Source organism: Triplophysa rosa, linkage group LG5 (genome assembly GCF_024868665.1).
Source record: "Triplophysa rosa linkage group LG5, Trosa_1v2, whole genome shotgun sequence".
Taxonomy (NCBI): domain Eukaryota; kingdom Metazoa; phylum Chordata; class Actinopteri; order Cypriniformes; family Nemacheilidae; genus Triplophysa; species Triplophysa rosa.
Window position 1 is genome coordinate 6,855,621 of NC_079894.1, and position 19,465 is coordinate 6,875,085.

General features: G+C 36.6%; 1 protein-coding gene across 1 annotated transcript; it reads right to left on the reverse strand.

The window, feature by feature from the left end:
* Nucleotides 1-37: 37 nt before the first annotated feature.
* On the reverse strand, nucleotides 38-5,458 carry dnajb6a (DnaJ heat shock protein family (Hsp40) member B6a). The gene is made up of 10 exons (XM_057334756.1): nucleotides 5,324-5,458; nucleotides 4,364-4,453; nucleotides 4,094-4,203; nucleotides 3,544-3,600; nucleotides 3,296-3,406; nucleotides 3,028-3,171; nucleotides 2,281-2,482; nucleotides 2,097-2,167; nucleotides 405-536; nucleotides 38-324 (listed from the first exon to the last, which is right to left on the reverse strand). Exons 2-10 carry the CDS (start codon nucleotides 4,426-4,428, stop codon nucleotides 257-259), a joined length of 960 nt encoding a protein of 319 aa, XP_057190739.1. The 5' UTR covers nucleotides 4,429-4,453; nucleotides 5,324-5,458; the 3' UTR covers nucleotides 38-256.
* Between the last annotated feature and the right edge of the window lie 14,007 nt (nucleotides 5,459-19,465).

Consider the following 19,465-nt stretch of genomic DNA (forward strand, 5'->3'; position numbering starts at 1 on the left):
TGAAATCATGTAAAATCACAAACGTTCATCGCACATGTGTATTAAAACTGTTCATTGCCTTTCTTAAATGTAGGCAAGGTTCAGTTTTTCAGAACAGTGATAATTTATTTGTTATAATAATCAATAATAAGCGGCAGAAACACATCTAAAACTAACCCTACATCTAAAAGAAAACAATGCTAGAATGTTCGTTTAACCTTAACTCAGAATGTACCCCGCTACAGCGCAGTTTATCAGTTCAGATGCAGAGACAATCTTAGGATTCTTTAGTCTTTTTGGTCTCTCCTTGTACTGTCATTCGCTTCCTCTTGACTCCAGTTTGCTCTGTTGGGATACACAACTTGTAAATATCACAAGAGTCAAGGTTCATTCTTCTCACACAAGATAGAAAACTATCGTCTGACCTTTGCCTGTGGATTTATTTTGTTCCTCTCTCTGAGCGGACTGTCTCGAGGGCTGTGAGGAGGTGGAGGAAGCATTGGGGAGCTCCTTCTTCTGTCTGTGATCCTCCAACATGCCTAAATCCTGGGCTCTTCCTAGAGAAAGGGGTGTGGTTTAGTAAGAAGGGGGAAGAGCACCTGCCTTTTTCAGGTCAATGCTACAACTTCTATTACCAGTCAGTTTCTCCCGAAAGGTCTGCATTACGCATACGTTACCTCTGACATCCAGAGATAAGCATTTAGAGAGCACAAACAAAATTAAAAGCTTGTTAGTTTAGAGCCATGCATTTAGGTAGTTCTGCAGCCAGATATACTTGGCCTTTGAGTTGAAAAGCATCAGAGACATTAAAAGGGAATAGAGAAGAAAATGTCATTCTACGTAAAGATAATCGACACTTTAATGGTGTATTAAGTTGCACTTTAAAATGCAGTTGATGAATAATGTTAATAAACACAGTTGTCATATAATGCTTAAAAGTTGATACCTCATTTTTGTGAACTAATCATCACAGAATGTACGTTAATAGATCATTAATGAAAGTTCCCATGAATGAATCCTCACCTATTTTCAGATATGTCGTTACATTTAAAGTGTAAATGCACTAAATATAAAGCCAAAGAAAATGGTTAAAATAATGCCTGTATTTAGAGTGTAACTGAGCAGAGATGTCAGATTACTTTACACCACAGATTTTGGAACTAAACATAGCCATTTGTTTTCCTACACAGCTACAAAAATAAAACGCATGATCCCAGCATGTTTTCAAAATCAATACAATTACCTGCAGTGTTCTAAAAGAGTACGAGCATTGTTAGTTTGAGCAACCAAGCGGCAACACGCTTCCCAATGATTGGATTTGGAAAACCAAACATCACTCTTCGTCAAAGCAAAACTACACAGACTGCAGAGCTGCCACATCCCCAAAAAGGATGAAATTCATTTATTTAGGTTCAAATTCTTTTACAAAGTACACAAAGTTGCGTGAGATGTTCATATATCAGTCATAGGATTAACTCTGATTCTCATCAGGTTATTTAGTAAAGATGTTACAACTATAAACAACATTTGTTTTCATGACATGCAACAATGAGGAACAATACAATTGAATTGATAATAATAATAATAATAATAAAAAAAATTCATATCAGTACAATGGATCTAGCACTGTACCAGCATTTACACAAGTAATATTTAACAAACGCATCAGACAAGTTGCCATTAGGTTTGAACAGTAAGTTACGTATTCCACTTGCACACTCAGTTAGGTAACTCATGCGCAATTCTCAGTTCACTTTTACCTTTCAGCCAAAGCGCTATTGAAAAGGCATGTGCATTCATGAGGATACTGCAACACAACAACGTGCTTGCGGAAAGAAAAAGTAATCTCACATTATGGTCCCAAACACAAGTAAATTAAAACGTACCCTGCCCAAAATACTGACAGTCCCGTTTATAAATACAATAACAAAACTTGTTTCGAAATAATGACCTAAAAATAATAAGAGGGAAATCTCCAAACAAATCAACAAACAAGAAGGAAAACGAAATGTACAGACCTCTGAACGACAGTACTAACATTGTTTGTTGAGCTAAAGTTTGTGCTGAAAGGGCTCCATTATCTTACTTGTGTTCCAATCGCAGGAGCTGTTCCTTACCATTTATGGTTAGAGACTTTAACTGGCCATCTTCTTCCACTTCTACCCGTTCCTGTCCATTCTCAATGATTCTACAGACACAAACAAATAGCGCGTCTATGAAATACGGATGGGAATTGTGTGTTGTTTTACGCTGCTTTTGTAACTTAAGACTATGAACTTTGAGCTGTGGAAAGGTGCTTACCTTTTTGTAGTGACTTTTCTGCCGTTGATGAATTTAGTGGAAGACGAGACTGAGCGGAAGCTACCCATCCCTCCACCTCCACCTCCGCCTCCGCTTACTACGCTTACGCCTCCGCCCCCGCCTACTACGCCTCCACCACTGAACGAGGATGAGGAAAAGGAGGTAAAGCCACCTCCTCCCATAGGCCCAAAGGGTGTGAAACCTGCAGTAAGAAAGGATCAAATATAGAACGTTTCATTAGATGCACATGCCCGGCTCGAGGTTAACTTCCAGTCTGTGTTTGTTGATCGGCCTAGCTAGTGGCTAATAATTTAATTTGTATTAATATTAATTTAATTCATATTTTATTGTATATTAATGTATTGAATTAAATTTTAATTAAATGAAGTTAAAAATTACATTTAAATACTACTCAACAGTTATTGATTCTTTGTGGATGTCTGCTGGAAGTTAAGTTTGGGTTTGGTTATGTTTTTGCCGCTTTATTTATTAATCATTTTCACTTTTTTAATTTAGTCATTGTATCCACAGGGAATACATTTTCATTGGTGAACATAACATCAGCGCAAAATGCTATAAAAATATGTTTAATATCCCTAAAGGACTTTGACAGACGAATGACTGAGCTATTTCTTTGAAAACACAGCTATGGCAGCAATGACTTTTAAAAAGAAAATATGCTTAGGAAAATAATAAAAATGTAAAAATCTTCATTTCACATTATCTATAAACGAGCAAGCAGCTGACCTGCATCAAAAGATGAAAACCCTCCTCCAAAAGGAGGGAATCCACCAAAGCCTCCGAAAAAGGACCCTCCTGTCCGGCTCCGGCTCATGCCCCGCTGGTGCCTCCGACCACCGACAAAAAAGTCATTGCCAAATGGATCTCCCCCTAAAATTCCAAAAGAAAGTGAGATGACTACAAAATGTTTGCATATTTGATTGAACCATAAACGAAAGACTTACAAATGACACCGATTATGAAATTACAGAAATTCTAACACACAAACACTAACCAAAGAAGTCTGCAAATGGATCTCGTCCACCGAAAAATTCCCTGAAGACATCATCAGGATTGCGGAAGGTGAATCCAAAGTGGTCACCGTTGTAGTGTACTCCCCCACCTCCTGTTCAAATGTAATATGTTCAAATTTAGCGTCCAATGACATGACACTGCTGCTTTGTGATCATCACATTCACAACTGACAATATACAATGTGATCAAACACAGTTTTATTCAAATTCATGGTCGCATTTTGATTACCTCCGCCTCCTGATAAACCATCTTTACCATATCGATCGTACATGTCCCTCTTGTTTGCTGAAAGAATGTAGGACAAACATTAAGCAACTTCAAGTGTTTTGTAGATTTAAGGTCAAACAGAAAACCCTCAGACTCAATACAGCCAGAAATACCCTTTCATGTCTTGTCTTTTTGTTTCAAATGTTTCTTTATACAAACCCCAGCCACCCATAATCAAAATAAACTGAATCACACCTGAAAAGCCCCAGGCATACTAACTCTTCACAGTGTGTGGCGCTGTAGATAATGAGGCATTGCATTATTCATTTTAAAGGTTTACAGAAATACCACCAACCATATAAATCCCTAGATTTAACTTCTAAACACAACTCCTCCTTTGAAAGGAGTGTTTTAAAAGTGCACAGTCTGCATAGGGCTGATAAGTCTGATAGATGTATAATGACACAGAGAATGTTATAGATAGCGTGTACGCCATTAGACACACGTAAATGGCGAAAAAAGAAACATGATGATAAAGTTGCAGACACAGCTTGAGACTAACATGACTCACCATCTGAAAGGACTTCATACGCCTCTGAAAGTTCTTTAAATTTTTGTTCTGCCTCTTCCTTGTTATCTGGGTTTTTATCTGGATGCCACCTTAGAGCTAGTCTCCTGTAACTATACAGAAACAGCAACCATAGTATGACGCAGTGAGAAATAGGTAAGGCTGGAACAACCTTTATCACAACTGAAACCTTTTTTAGTGTTTGTAGATTGTGTAACGTGATTTAAAGCACCGTCATAATCTACAGTATGTGAAACCACAAATGAAACTTACGATTTTTTGATGTCATCCGGAGATGCGTTTTTCGGCACTCCTAGAATCTGGTAATACTCCACCATGACTTCAGAGGGACAACTTTAATGGCTGGCAACCAAAAGGAGGGAAAAAAAGCAAAACTTTAAAACTAGTGCATCTTCTCTAGAGAGAGATACTTTTAACTAATTAATACACACGTGAGGAAGGAGAATCTGACTCTGAATAACAATAACAACATATCTGAGTGTGTAACAGGAAAATCTGGTGTTCTGAGCCTATGCAAATAATAGTGAAGGACCCTGTAGCCCATAAAACTGCTCCTGAGGGCAGGTCACATTTCCCCACTGCAGAGCCTGATACTACCAGGCTGTTTTCATTTCAGATCCAAGACAGTCCATGGTCGGATCAGCACTCATTCATTCGTGTGTGCCAAACCCATTTAAGGTACTAAAAACATAGATGGCTTTACTTGCTCACAGAAACATTTCAGGTAGTGTTGTCAGTGCCAGTCTTGTCAAATACGCAAGTGCAAGATTGTGGATGTGGCATACACGTAATAAGCGTGTGTGAGAACGACTCAACTTTCATTTTATTCCCATTAATACAACCATTTAATTTAACATAACGCACATAAATGCATTAAAATACGCATAAATGGAGAGAGTAAATACATTGTTGTAAAAATGCCGATCGCTTATTGGTTACCATGGTGAAATGAATTGCACACGCCAAAAATATTACTTTTAACAATTCACACTTTCAAATAAATTACGCACAGAGCAATTTTAGCACAATCTTTTTTTAAACTAAAAGCAACTTATTTCTATTTCGACCTGGCAACCTTGTCATCATCAAGATGATGCGCTAACGCTAGTCCGCTAGCAAAAAGGCTATCAGCTGGCCAGCTGGGAATATTGTTATCTCACAAAACAAACCTCGCACGTCCATCTGGGCAACACACTGACCGTCTTATATTACCTTGTTTGTTAACTGCCAGGAGCAGTCGTGATGTCTTTCGTCGACGAATCCTAGGCTGTAGGACGATGTGTGGAGCTGATGTGACCAGCAACGAAACGTCCGGAAATAACACGAATCTTCTGTTTTTGCGAGATTTAACGTCACATCCTGTTTAAGGTATTTGACGCATTCGCGCCTTCGGCTCGAACTAATCGGGTCAAATAAATCATTCAGCAGATTACACACCTCATAGTTTGACAACCGCTTTATTGGGTCGTAAATAGTCAGCTCACGGCGTTTTTGGCTATCGTGAAAAGTAATGGTGGTTACATTATTGTGGCACACACATTACGACCAAATACAGTCCGGAGAGGGGAACTTCACACGCTTTTAAATATACAGAACTACAAACGACAGCTTCTGCTTTAGTCGTTAATTTACTCATTTACCTATCCCTTGATTTATAAAATGAACCATGAATTTATTATAGTGAAAGTGTGGTAATATGGTTTAGGCGAATTTGTATCACGATAGCTGTACTACAAATATCACAAATAAGCTAAAACTACTGTAGTGAGACCATGGCACATTTTTCTACAATTACTAGAATTAAACTATATGTTTATATCATCATGTAGTAAAACCACGGTTCATGTTCAAAAGGGTCTATTCGCGACATACTGGCGCCCCCTTCTGGCTGATTGTTTTTCAGTACACAGTGTATCAGCCAACAGATTTTTTTGTTTAATTGGCAGGAGCTTAAATGTGTTTCCCAGTTGATTTGTTTAACTTTAATATATGTATATATATATTTTTATTTACTCTGTTCAGTTTAACACACAAGTAACATGGGGGGTACTTCTGACAGAAAAAGCCCCTTCACTGACACGCATCTGTTTCCCATTAAGCTAAGCTTGTTAGCAGTTTAACAGGCAGCAAGTGCCTTTTCTAGACCCATCATTTATAGAGTCCAGATTTTGAAATACAAATAACAAGTGGGAAGCTTCTCTTGGCACTAAACCTGTTATGAAGTGCCAGGATACTATCAGTATTTACTGCTGGTATTAATCATTCCATAAAATTGTATTATACTGTAACTGTAATATAATTTATATTATTTATTTACATTTTGCATCAATACCTTAGAAAACAAATCATCTAGTTGATCATATAACATCTTGAATTTGTTTTATATTTTAATGCTGATATTTAGGCAATATAGGCTTGGGGGCCATTCTGGGGGTGCAGCAGAGGAAGCTTAACTCCAGTCTCTTTTATGTGCATGCTCTGTTTTTGGTTCTCGTAGCTGTTTCTGCAACTGACCATTCATCTGTAAATGAATGAGGTGGCGAAAGAGGAAGGCTGCTTCATGTTAGCTACACATCCAGGTTTTAGGGGTAGGCTACTAAAGCTGTCCTGCTGTTCTGGATCTCGATTTCCTATTCCATATCGTGTTTAACAATGTTAACAAAGTGTGTAACAATGTTTTTTTTTTAGCTTGCTTTTAACTTCTTTTTTCAAACCCACAGCAGACCGATTTCACCTGTTATCATGTTTATACGCTTTGAATTTTTGGAAAAGTTCAATTTTATTGTCTTTTATTTGGCACACTATTTTATCCAACGTGACTTTTTCAGTATGTGTTCCCTGGAGATCGAGTCCATGACTTTTGCACTCCTATAATGCTCTGCCAGTTGTGATGCAGGAGCATGTATATTTGTCTCTGTATATAATTTACGCATTTGCCCTATAGACAATTTTGTCGTTTAACCTGTTGAGACAATTCTACAAGAAAGCCTTAGTCTCTCCTTTTCCCTCCTCTCATTTGTCCCTCAGGATGATTATGGTTATTGAATAATGGTTAATGAGAAGGCAGAATCAGGTTGGGCAATTGATCACGCTCTCTACGCTATAAATAGACGTGCTTTCATCAGAGGTTGAAGAGATTCTGCAACTCATCACTGTGATGTTTCATCACCAGAGATGAGGCAGATCAGTCAAGTAGGCTATAATAAATACTGCATATGGCTTGAGAGAGATTCGTTGAAAATAGCATTACACATACATTCATTGCTGCTAGGGGAGTAAAGTCTATTTAATCTTAAGTGTTTATTGCACGGTAGAGGTTTAAGGCCGGTTTCATTGGCTTTAAAGTCATTTGCACCTTAACACCTGCACTACTTCGCCTCACCACTTGAGGGCTTCACAAGACTTCGCAGACGGCTGTAAATCAGAGCGCACCTATGGCTGGCTGGTCAGGGTGGACAGTTGGCTATGCCCAAATGGAGACTGTTTCGTTGACTTTTAAAATCATTTTCAATAGTCACTAAAGCATATATATGAAGACATATAAAAGCCACCGATAACAATAAGTTTAATAGCTCTGTTTTTATAGACGATTTCATCGGATGCACGCTCTTGGCCTGAAGTTAACTTCCGGTCTGTGTTTGTAAATCGATCTAGCTAGCGGCTAATAATAACTATTTATATATTATTTGATTATATTAAATGATTATTCTATTTATTGTATATATTTTTAAAGAAACAATTTGTTGGATAGATCGTGTAACTTTGTCACATTTAAGTGAACTGGTAACCCAAAATAAACTGGCTAGACATTTAACTTGCCAGCCAATGTAATTTACTTGTTAATTTTGCGTCATCGAGTGTGATCAGAAAATACAGCTTCAGATCTGCACAAATTTATTACATTTATTTTTCCACATAAAATTGCTTTCTGAATGATTCAGTTTGGCCTAATTCGTGAAATTACGCTCAGGCTGAGGAGTTGAGATGTAGGGGGATTTATTAGATATGAGTGTCTTTCTACTAATAGACATCCTCAGATATACAGTATGCGCGAATTAACTGTGCAATCACATTAACATGATGAGATTCACATCTCTAACTGTTCCAGTCAAGATCAGCTGCGCTCTGAGAGATGAGCTTGAATTACTGTTCTTTCTACTCCAGTGAGGAAAGTTCATTAGTTCATTTAAACACGTTCATAAAAACTCTGCATCTATATCATTACTATTCCATATACCACATATTAAACATTTTTTTGCTTATTTAATTATATAGTGTTTATATCAATGACCTCTGTGCACAGTGTGAGACGATATTGAGACAAAGGCTGCAGCTGCGACTAAATGAAATGGATTAATCAACTATACAGGAGATCTTGTGGTGTTCCACAGGAATCCCCTTTTATCTTCACCTGACATGTCACTACAAGCATGATCCTTCCAGAGGGCTTACAAGAGAGCAGCAGACACAACTCACTCTTCTCTTCACTATAGCTGTTGGTAACATAATGATCTCTGTAGTGATTTCAATGGGAATCTGTTAAAGTGCTGACAAGTGCTAGAAAAGTCCCACTTTGTTTCACATGTGTGTAAACATGTAAATAACAGAGATGGTTGAAATTTACGATGCCTGTAAAATCATCAAAGAGTGCAAACAGTTTCTGTAGATAATTAGGGATCCTGTCATTTTCATTGTATCCTCATTCTGGACTTTGGGCTGCTCGCTTTAGCTTTTGGGAAGAGGTGCGTTATTGATGGCTCTGTCTCACTGTGTGTTGCCTTTGCTTAGGGAAAGATACAGAGGCACTTAGGAAATTGCACTAGATGCAAAAACTTCATTCCACCAAACCTTTTAGTGATGTCATTAATTAAACTGCATTGTGAATATGGAGCGTGTTTGGCAGGAGACTGTGACAGGCATCGGCTGCTGGACTGACTGCTTCAAACTGAGGCATTTAACACACACAAATGCTCAGAGTGATGTCATCCAAGAATCGCACTGCTGAGACTATTGGGAGTAGTTTTTAGTCACCCATGAATTACAAATATACTGTTATTTTGAAGTAATAAAACATACATTGGAAATGCAAGTTGGGTTTACAATATTATAAAAAAATTCAATTTAAACATGTTTTGTTTTTCCCAGGTGTGTAAAATAACAATTTCAAAATGATAATAATAGACCATCACCAGAGAAAAAATTCCAGCGTCATGGATATGACACTTTTAGTCAAGATTAGATATTTTTATTGCCAATATGTTAAATCATCTGTTTGTATGTTTACTAAACCCCTGATAGTAGAGTCCAGACATCCGAAAAAAATGATGCTTTATGGATGTGACAAAATTAATAAAGCATGTTTTTGAGAGACAACATACTTTGTAGGATTTGTGTGAATTAAAATGCACAAACTAATACACAACAAAGGAAGAAGGAACAACTCTCATACGTAGACCACAAAATAGTTTTTTTTTTCATGTGCCCATTTATGAGGAATATGTACGGATGTGTCAATTCACTTACCAGACTATGGAGAAGTCAACTCAACTTTTATTTACATATATAGCGCTTTTTACAATTTTCATTGTTACAAAGCAGCTGTACATGAAAACATGTTAACTATAAGCAATACATGAAATAACATACATGCACTGACACACACACTAACGCACACAAAAACACACACACTGTACATGCACATGAACACACAGAGAGACAGAGATAAAAGAAGAGAAACACAGGTCATATATTATGTAGACTATAAATTCCTATGGGGTGGTAATAATTTACATTATTATATATTAAGTACAAGATTCTAAAACTGATGTCAGCAGCCCCCCGGCGAGCAAAACGAGTGCAGAAAGTGTGCAAACAGTGGCGAGGAACCCAAAACTTAGAAAAAAAACCTCGGGAGAACCCAGGCCCAGCCAGGGGAACCAGTTCTCCTACTGCTGCATCTCTACAAGCTAGACAGTGCTTGCACAACTAGGCTAAATAAACAAACAAACAAAAATAAATAAAAGATGTAGATGATAGATTTAATATTATCTTAATATTTTAATAGGACTACGCTATAAAACACAAAACATGCTTTAAAACCTTTAAGAGATACTTCACATGGGTACTTAAACCATCAAATATTGACATCTGACCTATCAAAATGGTGAAAACCTGTAGTAAAACAAAAGTAGATTTTTTTATCTTAAGGTTGACATTTACACGGAATTGCCTGTATAAACAGTGTTTATGGTAACACTACAACAAGGTGCTATTAGTAAATGCATTAGCGAACAATGAACAATTGAGTTTTTCAGCATTTATACATCCCAATGTAAGCATATCAATACAGTTATTCATGTTAGTTCATCAACTAATGTTAACAGTGACAACGTTTGATTTTAATAATGTATTAGTAAATGCTGAAATGAACATGAATTAATAATAATAAATGCTGTAGAAGTATTATTCATTGTTAGTTCATGTTAGCTAATGCATTAATTGTTAACAAAAGAAGTGGGGCAATTCCAGCATTAAGGTTGTGACATTTCCAATCACAATATAAATTCTCAATTTATTACCAATATGTTGAATCTGTTTTTATTTTACTAAACCCCAGACATAAAAGAATATCCATGCATCTATGCATGAGTTTTTTTTTTTTCATTTTAGAAGAGAAACAACATACGCTGGATTTCTGTGAATTGTACAAACAAGAAGCAACAACACCCAACAAAAGGAGGAGGAATGGCTTGTAGATCACAAAATAGTTATTTTCATGTGCCCATTAAGTAGCTGACTATGGAATAGTATGCATTAAAAAGAAAAAAAAGTGCTTTAAAAACTTTAAAAGCGAATTTAAATGGTATTTTAACCATCAAATATTGACATTTGACCTATCCTTTGGTAGGTTGACATTTGCATGGAATTGCCCAGTTCAAGTTATTTCTCAGGTGTTGAATCCTCTTTGAGGATGCTTTTATTTTTCACACATACACACAAAAAAATCTGTATCACTGTCAATCAGAGTTACGTGGGAAAGGTGATTTCGCCGTAGCCTCAGGTGTCACTAAAGGTAATGGTTTGTTAACTCCCATATAGCAAGTACCTGTTGGAGGTGTGCTGTTCTCCATCAACATTGACTTGTTTCTCTATATCATCAGTGTGACAGCAGAACTGACACCCTCATAAAAGCAGTGAGCTTGTGAATTGGCACGGCTGAGCTTGGGAGAGCTCACTTCTGTACCTTCAATCCACTCTCGCCCTCCCCTTTCTCTCTGACCTTTCTTCAGTCTCTGAATGCCTCATTTGATCTGACCGATGTTTGTTTATGGTCTACGCAAATACAAATTGAGTTTTCCCCCCTCCTTTTCACCAGAGATGTGAAAGAGCAGGAAAAGGATGTGCTCTGTTTGGTTTGCTTGGTGCCCCATTCATTTGTAAATGGCTGTGGATTGGAGAGGCTTGTCCAGGAGCTGTGACAGTTCAGTGAAAGGACTATCCACAAAGAAGAGATCCAACTAATAAGCAACTTCAGAAGGGGACTAATTGCACGAGGAATGCATTTGGCCAGACGAGGTGTGAGGAGGTTTGTGTGTGTTCATGTGTGCTTAAATTCGACTCCATCCATCAAGCTGCCTTGTGGGGAAAAAAAGGGGAAAATGGATAACCAACACAACCTCAAGGGAATTCGTGACTATTTTACGAGGTGGCTAATTCGAATGAATTAGTATGATCTTATTTGTATGTTTTAATGCGATTTGCTTTTGTGCCAGAAATGTTTAGGGGCGGGATTAGGGGAGGGGGTTCAGTATTGTTTTTTATAATCGTTCCTTTTTGTACGATTCACATTGTACAAATCCATACAAATTAGCATCATAAAATAGTTAAAAATTCCCGTGAGTTCAGGCTTCAGTGTTAGAATTTTGAGAGGTTTAACACCTGTTTAACACCTGTTATGTTAATGCAAAAACAGTTGATTATTATTATATGTTTAAATAACAGCAAAGGCCAAGCATACTGTGCATCAATGTTTTATTTCTGAATTAGTTATTATAGTTTTGTTTTTATTTTTATTGTAGTTTTATTGATTTTTAGCTTTTTTTGTTTTCCATGTTAATTTAAGTTTTATGCATATTTGTTATATGCCTTAGTCATTTATCTATTTATTTTTTATGTTGCTATATAACATTCATTTATTTTTATTTTTGTTTTTGTTTATTACTGTAATTTTAGTGCCGGTTTATTTTTAAGGCAACATTTAAAATGTTTTTCCCAAAAATGTTTGGCCAATAGTTTATTTGATTTCAATAAACAAGTATTTTCAAAGTTTTACATTCAACTATAATAACTTTGTTCTGAATGCAGACCAGCTGCACCAGCGATAACTGCTTCTAATTTCTATTCATCTCATCTGATGCCATCCGAATCACAGAGACATTCTCAAGTCAAGAAAGCAGAAGCAAAATCGACGGGGCCGCTGTATGTATCGTACAAGCCTCCACACAAGAAACCGTCTAGTCGTCTGTTTGACATTTTTTTGTCGGTTTGTCAAGAGATTTCAGAACAAGAAGAAAAAGCACAGGCTGGCAGGATGACAATAGGCCTGATAAAAGTGTGGAGTGGAGATGCAGCTGTTCAAATAACAAGCATGTTGCATCTAGGCTGCGATGAGTCATATAAGCCCCTTATGGGATATCAACAGGTTCTGCCTCCCAGGATTTGCCCGCTGCAGTTGAATAGATGAAAAAAGGTCCAAATACCTTAAACAGTTTCGTAAAGCCTCTGTGAAAAGCCTACTTGAGAGAGGAGAGGGTGGTCGGCCGTGTTTTAAGTGTGATGGGAAAGATCCACAAGCCTTCACCGTCCGTTCATACATGTGAATTAACTTGTCAAAGGATAAACAGAGAGATATCATTGGTGACAGAAAGCCTACCGAGAAAGGAATTCTGTTATAAACGAACACAGCGATGTCCTAACTGTTTTTCTGACAGCGATACGTCTCATAAAATGATAAACAACAGAAAGGTTTTGGTTTTAAAGGATTATACTTCCAAGGTGGAGCTGACACTGTAGATGTCAAAACAAATTAGAAGCTCTTAAATGGGATGTCACATGCGTTTGGTCTTCTTCAAGAAGATATGAGCTTGAACTACATATAGATTATTATTAAAAAGGTGCAACACATGTATTACAAACTCATTTAAGCCTAAGGAAACTATGTTCATTTTTTGCTCGTAAGGTTGTAACCAGTGTTGGGTAAGTTACTCTGAAAAAGTAATGAATTACTAGTTACTAATTACATATTCAATAGTGTAATTTGATTACTGTACAAATTACTCTCTCCAAAAAGTATTTAGTTACTTATTACTAATTACTTTCTATATCCTACATCAACCTTGATTAGTTAAGTGATTCAAAGATAGACATGAAACGGCTTATTTAATTCATTCAAATAAATAACATTAAACTGCACAAAGTAGTATTATTAACTGACCAAAGCAAGGATTTTCAAGTTAGACTTTGAATTTTGATGTCATCAGAAGTAACTGTAATTAAATTACAGAAAAAATAAGAGTAATGCCTTACTTTACCTTTTCAAGGGGAAGGTAATTAAATTACAGTAACTAATTACTTAGTAACTAGTTACACCCAACACTGGTTGTAACACACAAACTGTTTTAAACAGCTACAGAGAAACAAAAGCCCTTCAACTAATGACATGCAAATGTCTCAAACATCCCAAACGCATGGATAAAGCTTAGAGCACGGCCGGTTCAAATCCCCTACAGACTCCAATAAACATCCTTGGCTGGTAAAACAATTCAATCAACAACTGAAACATTTGTAACTCATTAGAGGAGAAAGTTTCTATGGGAACTGATTGAACTTTTGACTGAATAGGAGTGCTAGACGAGTTTGTTTGAATCCGGCTGGGTGACCCTCTGTTTGCTGTGCAGCTTTACATTCCCACAATCCTTCCCATGCGCCATCCTCCACTTTGATACAGTGGCATAGCAACCAAGAGGACTGGCATTTTAGTGACACAAGAAAAGCCAATACTAGCTGTTAGAATCGGCTATAGTGAATAAAAGCATTCAATTTCTTTGAAATTGTAAGCATTTTGTTTTAAACAATTTGTCAACTTTATTGAGATTCTTGCATTTGTCATTTCTCTAATCTCACATCTCTGAAACCATTAATAGTTGCGAGTTAAATTTCTATTGATTTTCGCCCCGTGCATAAAATACTGTGGTCATAAATGTTTTATTTGCTATTAATAGTTGTTTCGAAATCTATTAACACTCATTCTCAAGAGGTTAACTTGTCGTAAAAGCCAGATCGATGCCTTCTTGTCTAGCGCGAGGCCAAGGTAGCATTAAAACAGGACTGACTGTTTCTTTGTCATAAATCATCTTTACAACTGCCCATGACCTGGTTTGATGACAAATAGTTATTGGCATGACAGAAAAAAATGATATTGTCAAATGTTTATTATTTATGATGGCATTCCCAGTGGCAATTCAGCTGGTGTTGGATGCATTTAGGTCTCACTGCAGACACATTGTGACTACCTGCACCTGCTCTTGCTAAGATATTATTGTCGAAAAGATATCGCAAAAATGCAAAGTAATGAAAATGACCTTATTAGCACACCAATGAGCTCCTTTAAAAAGCTTAAATATACACGTTCACCTCTCTGAAAACAGCCCGGGGAGGGTGATTCATAAAGAAGGTAACGTTGTGATGACAGACAGCAGATCTAAGGAGAAGACACCTAATCCTCACATTCTTTTTTCTGTCTGTGCACATTACTATAAGCAGAATGTAGAAATGTACACACTTACCAAAAAATACCTTGCCAATTTAAAATGTAACAACAACAAAAATACAATATTAATAAAATATTACAACGCGCACAATTAATACATTGGTAGTTGACAAATAAACTGTACACGTGTCCTATGGTGTGACAGCAAAAGTTTAGAAAAGAAACTTTGAATATATTGTTTTATATGTTAATATACAATAGCGTATAGGGGAGATTTATCTTCATTGTTCATTTTTTTGCTATGTCACACCATAGGACACTATGTCACCATATATAGAGGGATACCTAAACAAAACTTTTTTGGTTTCAAGTGACCATATTATAACAGGTTGGCTTACATGCTTTTGGAGAAATGATCTTGCTGTAAAACTATTGGAATTACAATCTTGCTGTAAAATTGATATTCTTGAAAAGCTGTTATCTTTTATTACTTTTACTGCCGCTAAGTTTGCAAAGCGTCTACAAGGTGACCCAGAGAAGCCAGGCACCTAAAATGCCCCCGTGATAGCTGAACTGTGCACAAGTATTATGAGACACTTCAAATGAGTGATGGATCAAGTCAGTGACTGAGCAACGCGAGCAGGGTATTATGGGTAATTATCAAGATCCATAAACGTTAAATATTACATCTGTCCAGGAGATATTAATCAGACTTACATTATGAATGCTTTTCATCGGCAGAATCAATACTGGTGTATCTCGACTTGGTAAAATAAGTAGTTGCTATTGTGCTATTCATAAGCTATGTAAAGGACAGCAAGGCCAGGCTCCGGGCCAAAGTCAAGCCTTCATTTCTGTTCAATACGATATGGCACATGACACTAATGGAAACAAAATGACATAATTGAATTCACAGTTGTTTCATGTGACACACACAGTGACAGGACGAAGAGTGAAATATACCGCATAAGAAAAAAGCACATGCGTGTAAATCAGATGCACGCCTGAGAGTGAGCAGGCCAGGTTGAAGGAGTTCAAATGAACAGATGTGATGCGACTTTTGTAAATTAAATACAAATCATAAATTTTAATAGTGGACTTTGGTTTTACTTCATTTACTAAGTGCTGCATTACCTCATGCTCTCGTCTTCACAATGGATTTTCGATAAATCTCGGCAAGCTTGCAATGATGGAGGGCTCCACATATCACAAAAATATGACAGCGCTTATTAGCCTTTGAGAAGTTATTGATCGGACAGTTGGGATTAATATTTTATAGGCTGTTGTAGTACTGGTGCCCACAGACAGTGGTGAGGATAGGCAATGTTTCCAGTCCGCATATATCCCATAAACCCCAAAATTTATAGAAGAATATACTGCTTCTTTACATCACATTTGTCCTGTCACAGAATATCCAAAAGCAAAAGTATGTAAATGATCCATACTAAACTTTCAATTAGTTGTCAAGAGAGATTCAGTTATTGATGATATATCCCATTACCCCCCATACAGGCTCACTATTGACCATAGAATGATGCTGGCAGTGTATGTCATTTATAAATGCTTTAATGTTGTATTTTTAAATGTACCCAATGCTTTTAAACTGTGGGTGCTGAACATCCGCCGCATTCTTGAGATGAGAGGTCAGTCAGTTTAGAGCATTTTCCTGCACACTGATCCATGGAAATGTGGCTGGGAAAAAGATTACGAAATAGAAACAAAATCTTACTAGTGAGCAGTAAGCAAGAATTACAGCTAATTCCTGTGCATGTTTCCCATAAAATCCTTTTTGTCAGTTGTTCATGGGCTTCATCCTGTTCCTCTTTACGTATACACGATTTTCAATTTCCATGAATATTAGCATGCATTTTAACATGCACAAAATCGGAACCTTTTCTCACCGTAAACATATTGCGTTTCCAATCCACATAGATCCAAATAACAGAACTTCATAAAAACTTGACAAACGGCATGTATTCTTTTTAAATTAAAGGAATAGTTCTCCCAAAATTCAAATTCTATCATCGTTTACTCACCCTCATGTCATTCCAAACCTGTATGACTTTCTTCTGCAGAACACAAAAAAGATATTTTGAAGAATGTTGGTAACCAAACAACACTGACCCCCATTGACTTCCATTGTACGGACACAAAACCAGACCTCAACATATCCTCTCTTTTTTTGTTCCACAGTCATACTGTATACAGGTTTTGAAAAACAGGATTAATAAAGGAATTTTTATTTTTGGTTAACCCATCCTAACATAAAAGGCCAGTCATATCAGTGTCATAAAGTCCAGTTGATAATGGAAAACTAAATGTTTTTACAGCTTGGCTCACCGCTTCAGCGAAGTCATCGCGAGCATGTTGCAACTGTAGCTGTGTCTGTGAATGAGGCCTTGTCTAATCACGTTTTAAGTAGCTTTGTGCAAAATGTGATCCAACTAAGCATTTACTTTAACAATTCCCCATTGTAACATGTTTTAATGTCATGCTTAGACTCTTTTCTAACAGGCTGGGACAAATCGTGCAAATATTACAAAACATTAATGAGCTTCCATGCGTAGTGTTTAAAAGATTGGCCTGTTGACTTTGTGCATTGTGCGCTGGCAAATCTCATTGCTCAGATGCTTTAGAACTGCATTCTTAATCATTTACTACTGTACATTCATGTTTTGTAGCCCTGAGGTCACGTCTCTAAAAACCGCAGCCTAGTGTAACCATGGATGACCTGAAGTGCTCTTTTAACATTAAAGGCGATTTTTTTTCCTTTACGAAATGTATTCTGTAGTTTAAACATTAGACACTTGGTGAGAATGGAACCATATAGTTTATTAATATTAGCATCTGCATTGCACCGGGTGCTGCAGAACATTACCTAGATAACATTATAATATATCACACAAATGTTTCTAATGCACAAGGTACATTAAATTACTTTCCATCACATACTAAAGATGTTTAACGGAAACGTCTAATGGCCCTGACAAATCCCACACTTTTTCTCAATTGTCCTTGTCAACAGAATTAAGTATGCACTTTGCAAGTTTTGTGTTGCTGTTATAGTTTGCTTGACATTGCAAAACAACAAGCAGGTCACAACCACATGGAATTATTGCAGATTTTGCCCAAACTGGGAAAATAAAAACTCTTTAAAAAAAAAAAATAAAATAAAAAAAAAAAAAAACAGAGGCACAGTGACCTTAAACATATGTGACCCTGGATCACAAAACCAGTCTTAAGTAGCACGGGAACATTTTTAGTAAAAGACAAAAATACATTGTGTGGGTCAAAATTATGATCACAAAACCAGTCTTAAGTAGCACGGGAACATTTTTAGTAAAAGACAAAAATACATTGTGTGGGTCAAAATTATCGATTTTTCTTTTATGCCAAAAATCATTAGGATATTAAGTAAAGATCATGTTCCATCAAGATATTTTGTAAATTTCCTACCTTAAATATATAAAAACTTTATTTTTGTGAGTGGATGGTCTGCCACAGTGCCCCTGATGAACAACTTCAAAGGCAATTTTCTCAATATTTTGATTTTTTTGTGCTCTCAGATTCCAGAGTTTTAAACGGTTGTATCTCAGCCAGATATTGTCCTATTCTAACAACTCATATATCTATAGAAGGTCTATTTATTCAGCTTTCAGATTATGTAAAAATCTCAGTATCGAAAAATTGGCCCATCATCTAAAATGATTGAAACACAAACATGCACTTAAATACATATGCATGCATAGTGTCACAAAGTTGCATCTTTAAAAAACTGTCACATATTCTGAAATATTAACAGTATGTGATAGCAGATTTTTATTAAACTGTCATCGGAGCAGAACAACATTTCCAGCGCATGGAAGTTCTGCCCCAGTGAAAAGCACTGGTACCAATTTTGCCATTGTTTCTGACAGTGTAGTGCCAAACAAAAGCGGCATTTAAAACATCACCGGTTAATACTAAAGTCATAGTGGAGAAAGTTGTTTGTCCCTTTGGCTTCCTTCCTTTCCCCTTTGTTTTCTTTATAGTTTGAATGCAATTTCTAGGTTCCCCTTTTGGCGTCTGCCCCAGGTACTGTACACAAAGACAAGACTCAACGTGGCTTTGTGTTGTTGTGTATGACTCCGCTGAAAGATCGTAATGTTTTATGATAAAAAAGGATGCATTAGTTGCCTGGTAGACCTTATTAAAGATATTATCTATGCAAACTGACACATTTATAACATGAAATAAATGAATGACATTTAGTTTAACTGCAGTTTGTTGTAAATCGAAATATCTGTATGTGTGAATAGATTTATCAGCAAAATAAATACTGCCCTATGGATCTGTTTTGTCTGTCACTTGTAATAAACAGTAACAGGATGAGGCAGGTGAGATTCAATCCAACTGTAAGATATACAGTTAGGTATAGAACAACATCAGCATCTAACAAGCCACTAGTGAATTCACTATGGAGGTAAAAATGAACAAGCATCACACCATAACAGCTTAACACGCTGGTTTAACCTCACACTGGAGCATTTTTAGCATTCCTCCTTTAGTTGTAATCTTCTTTCCTTGTTTCTTGTAATTGGACTGAA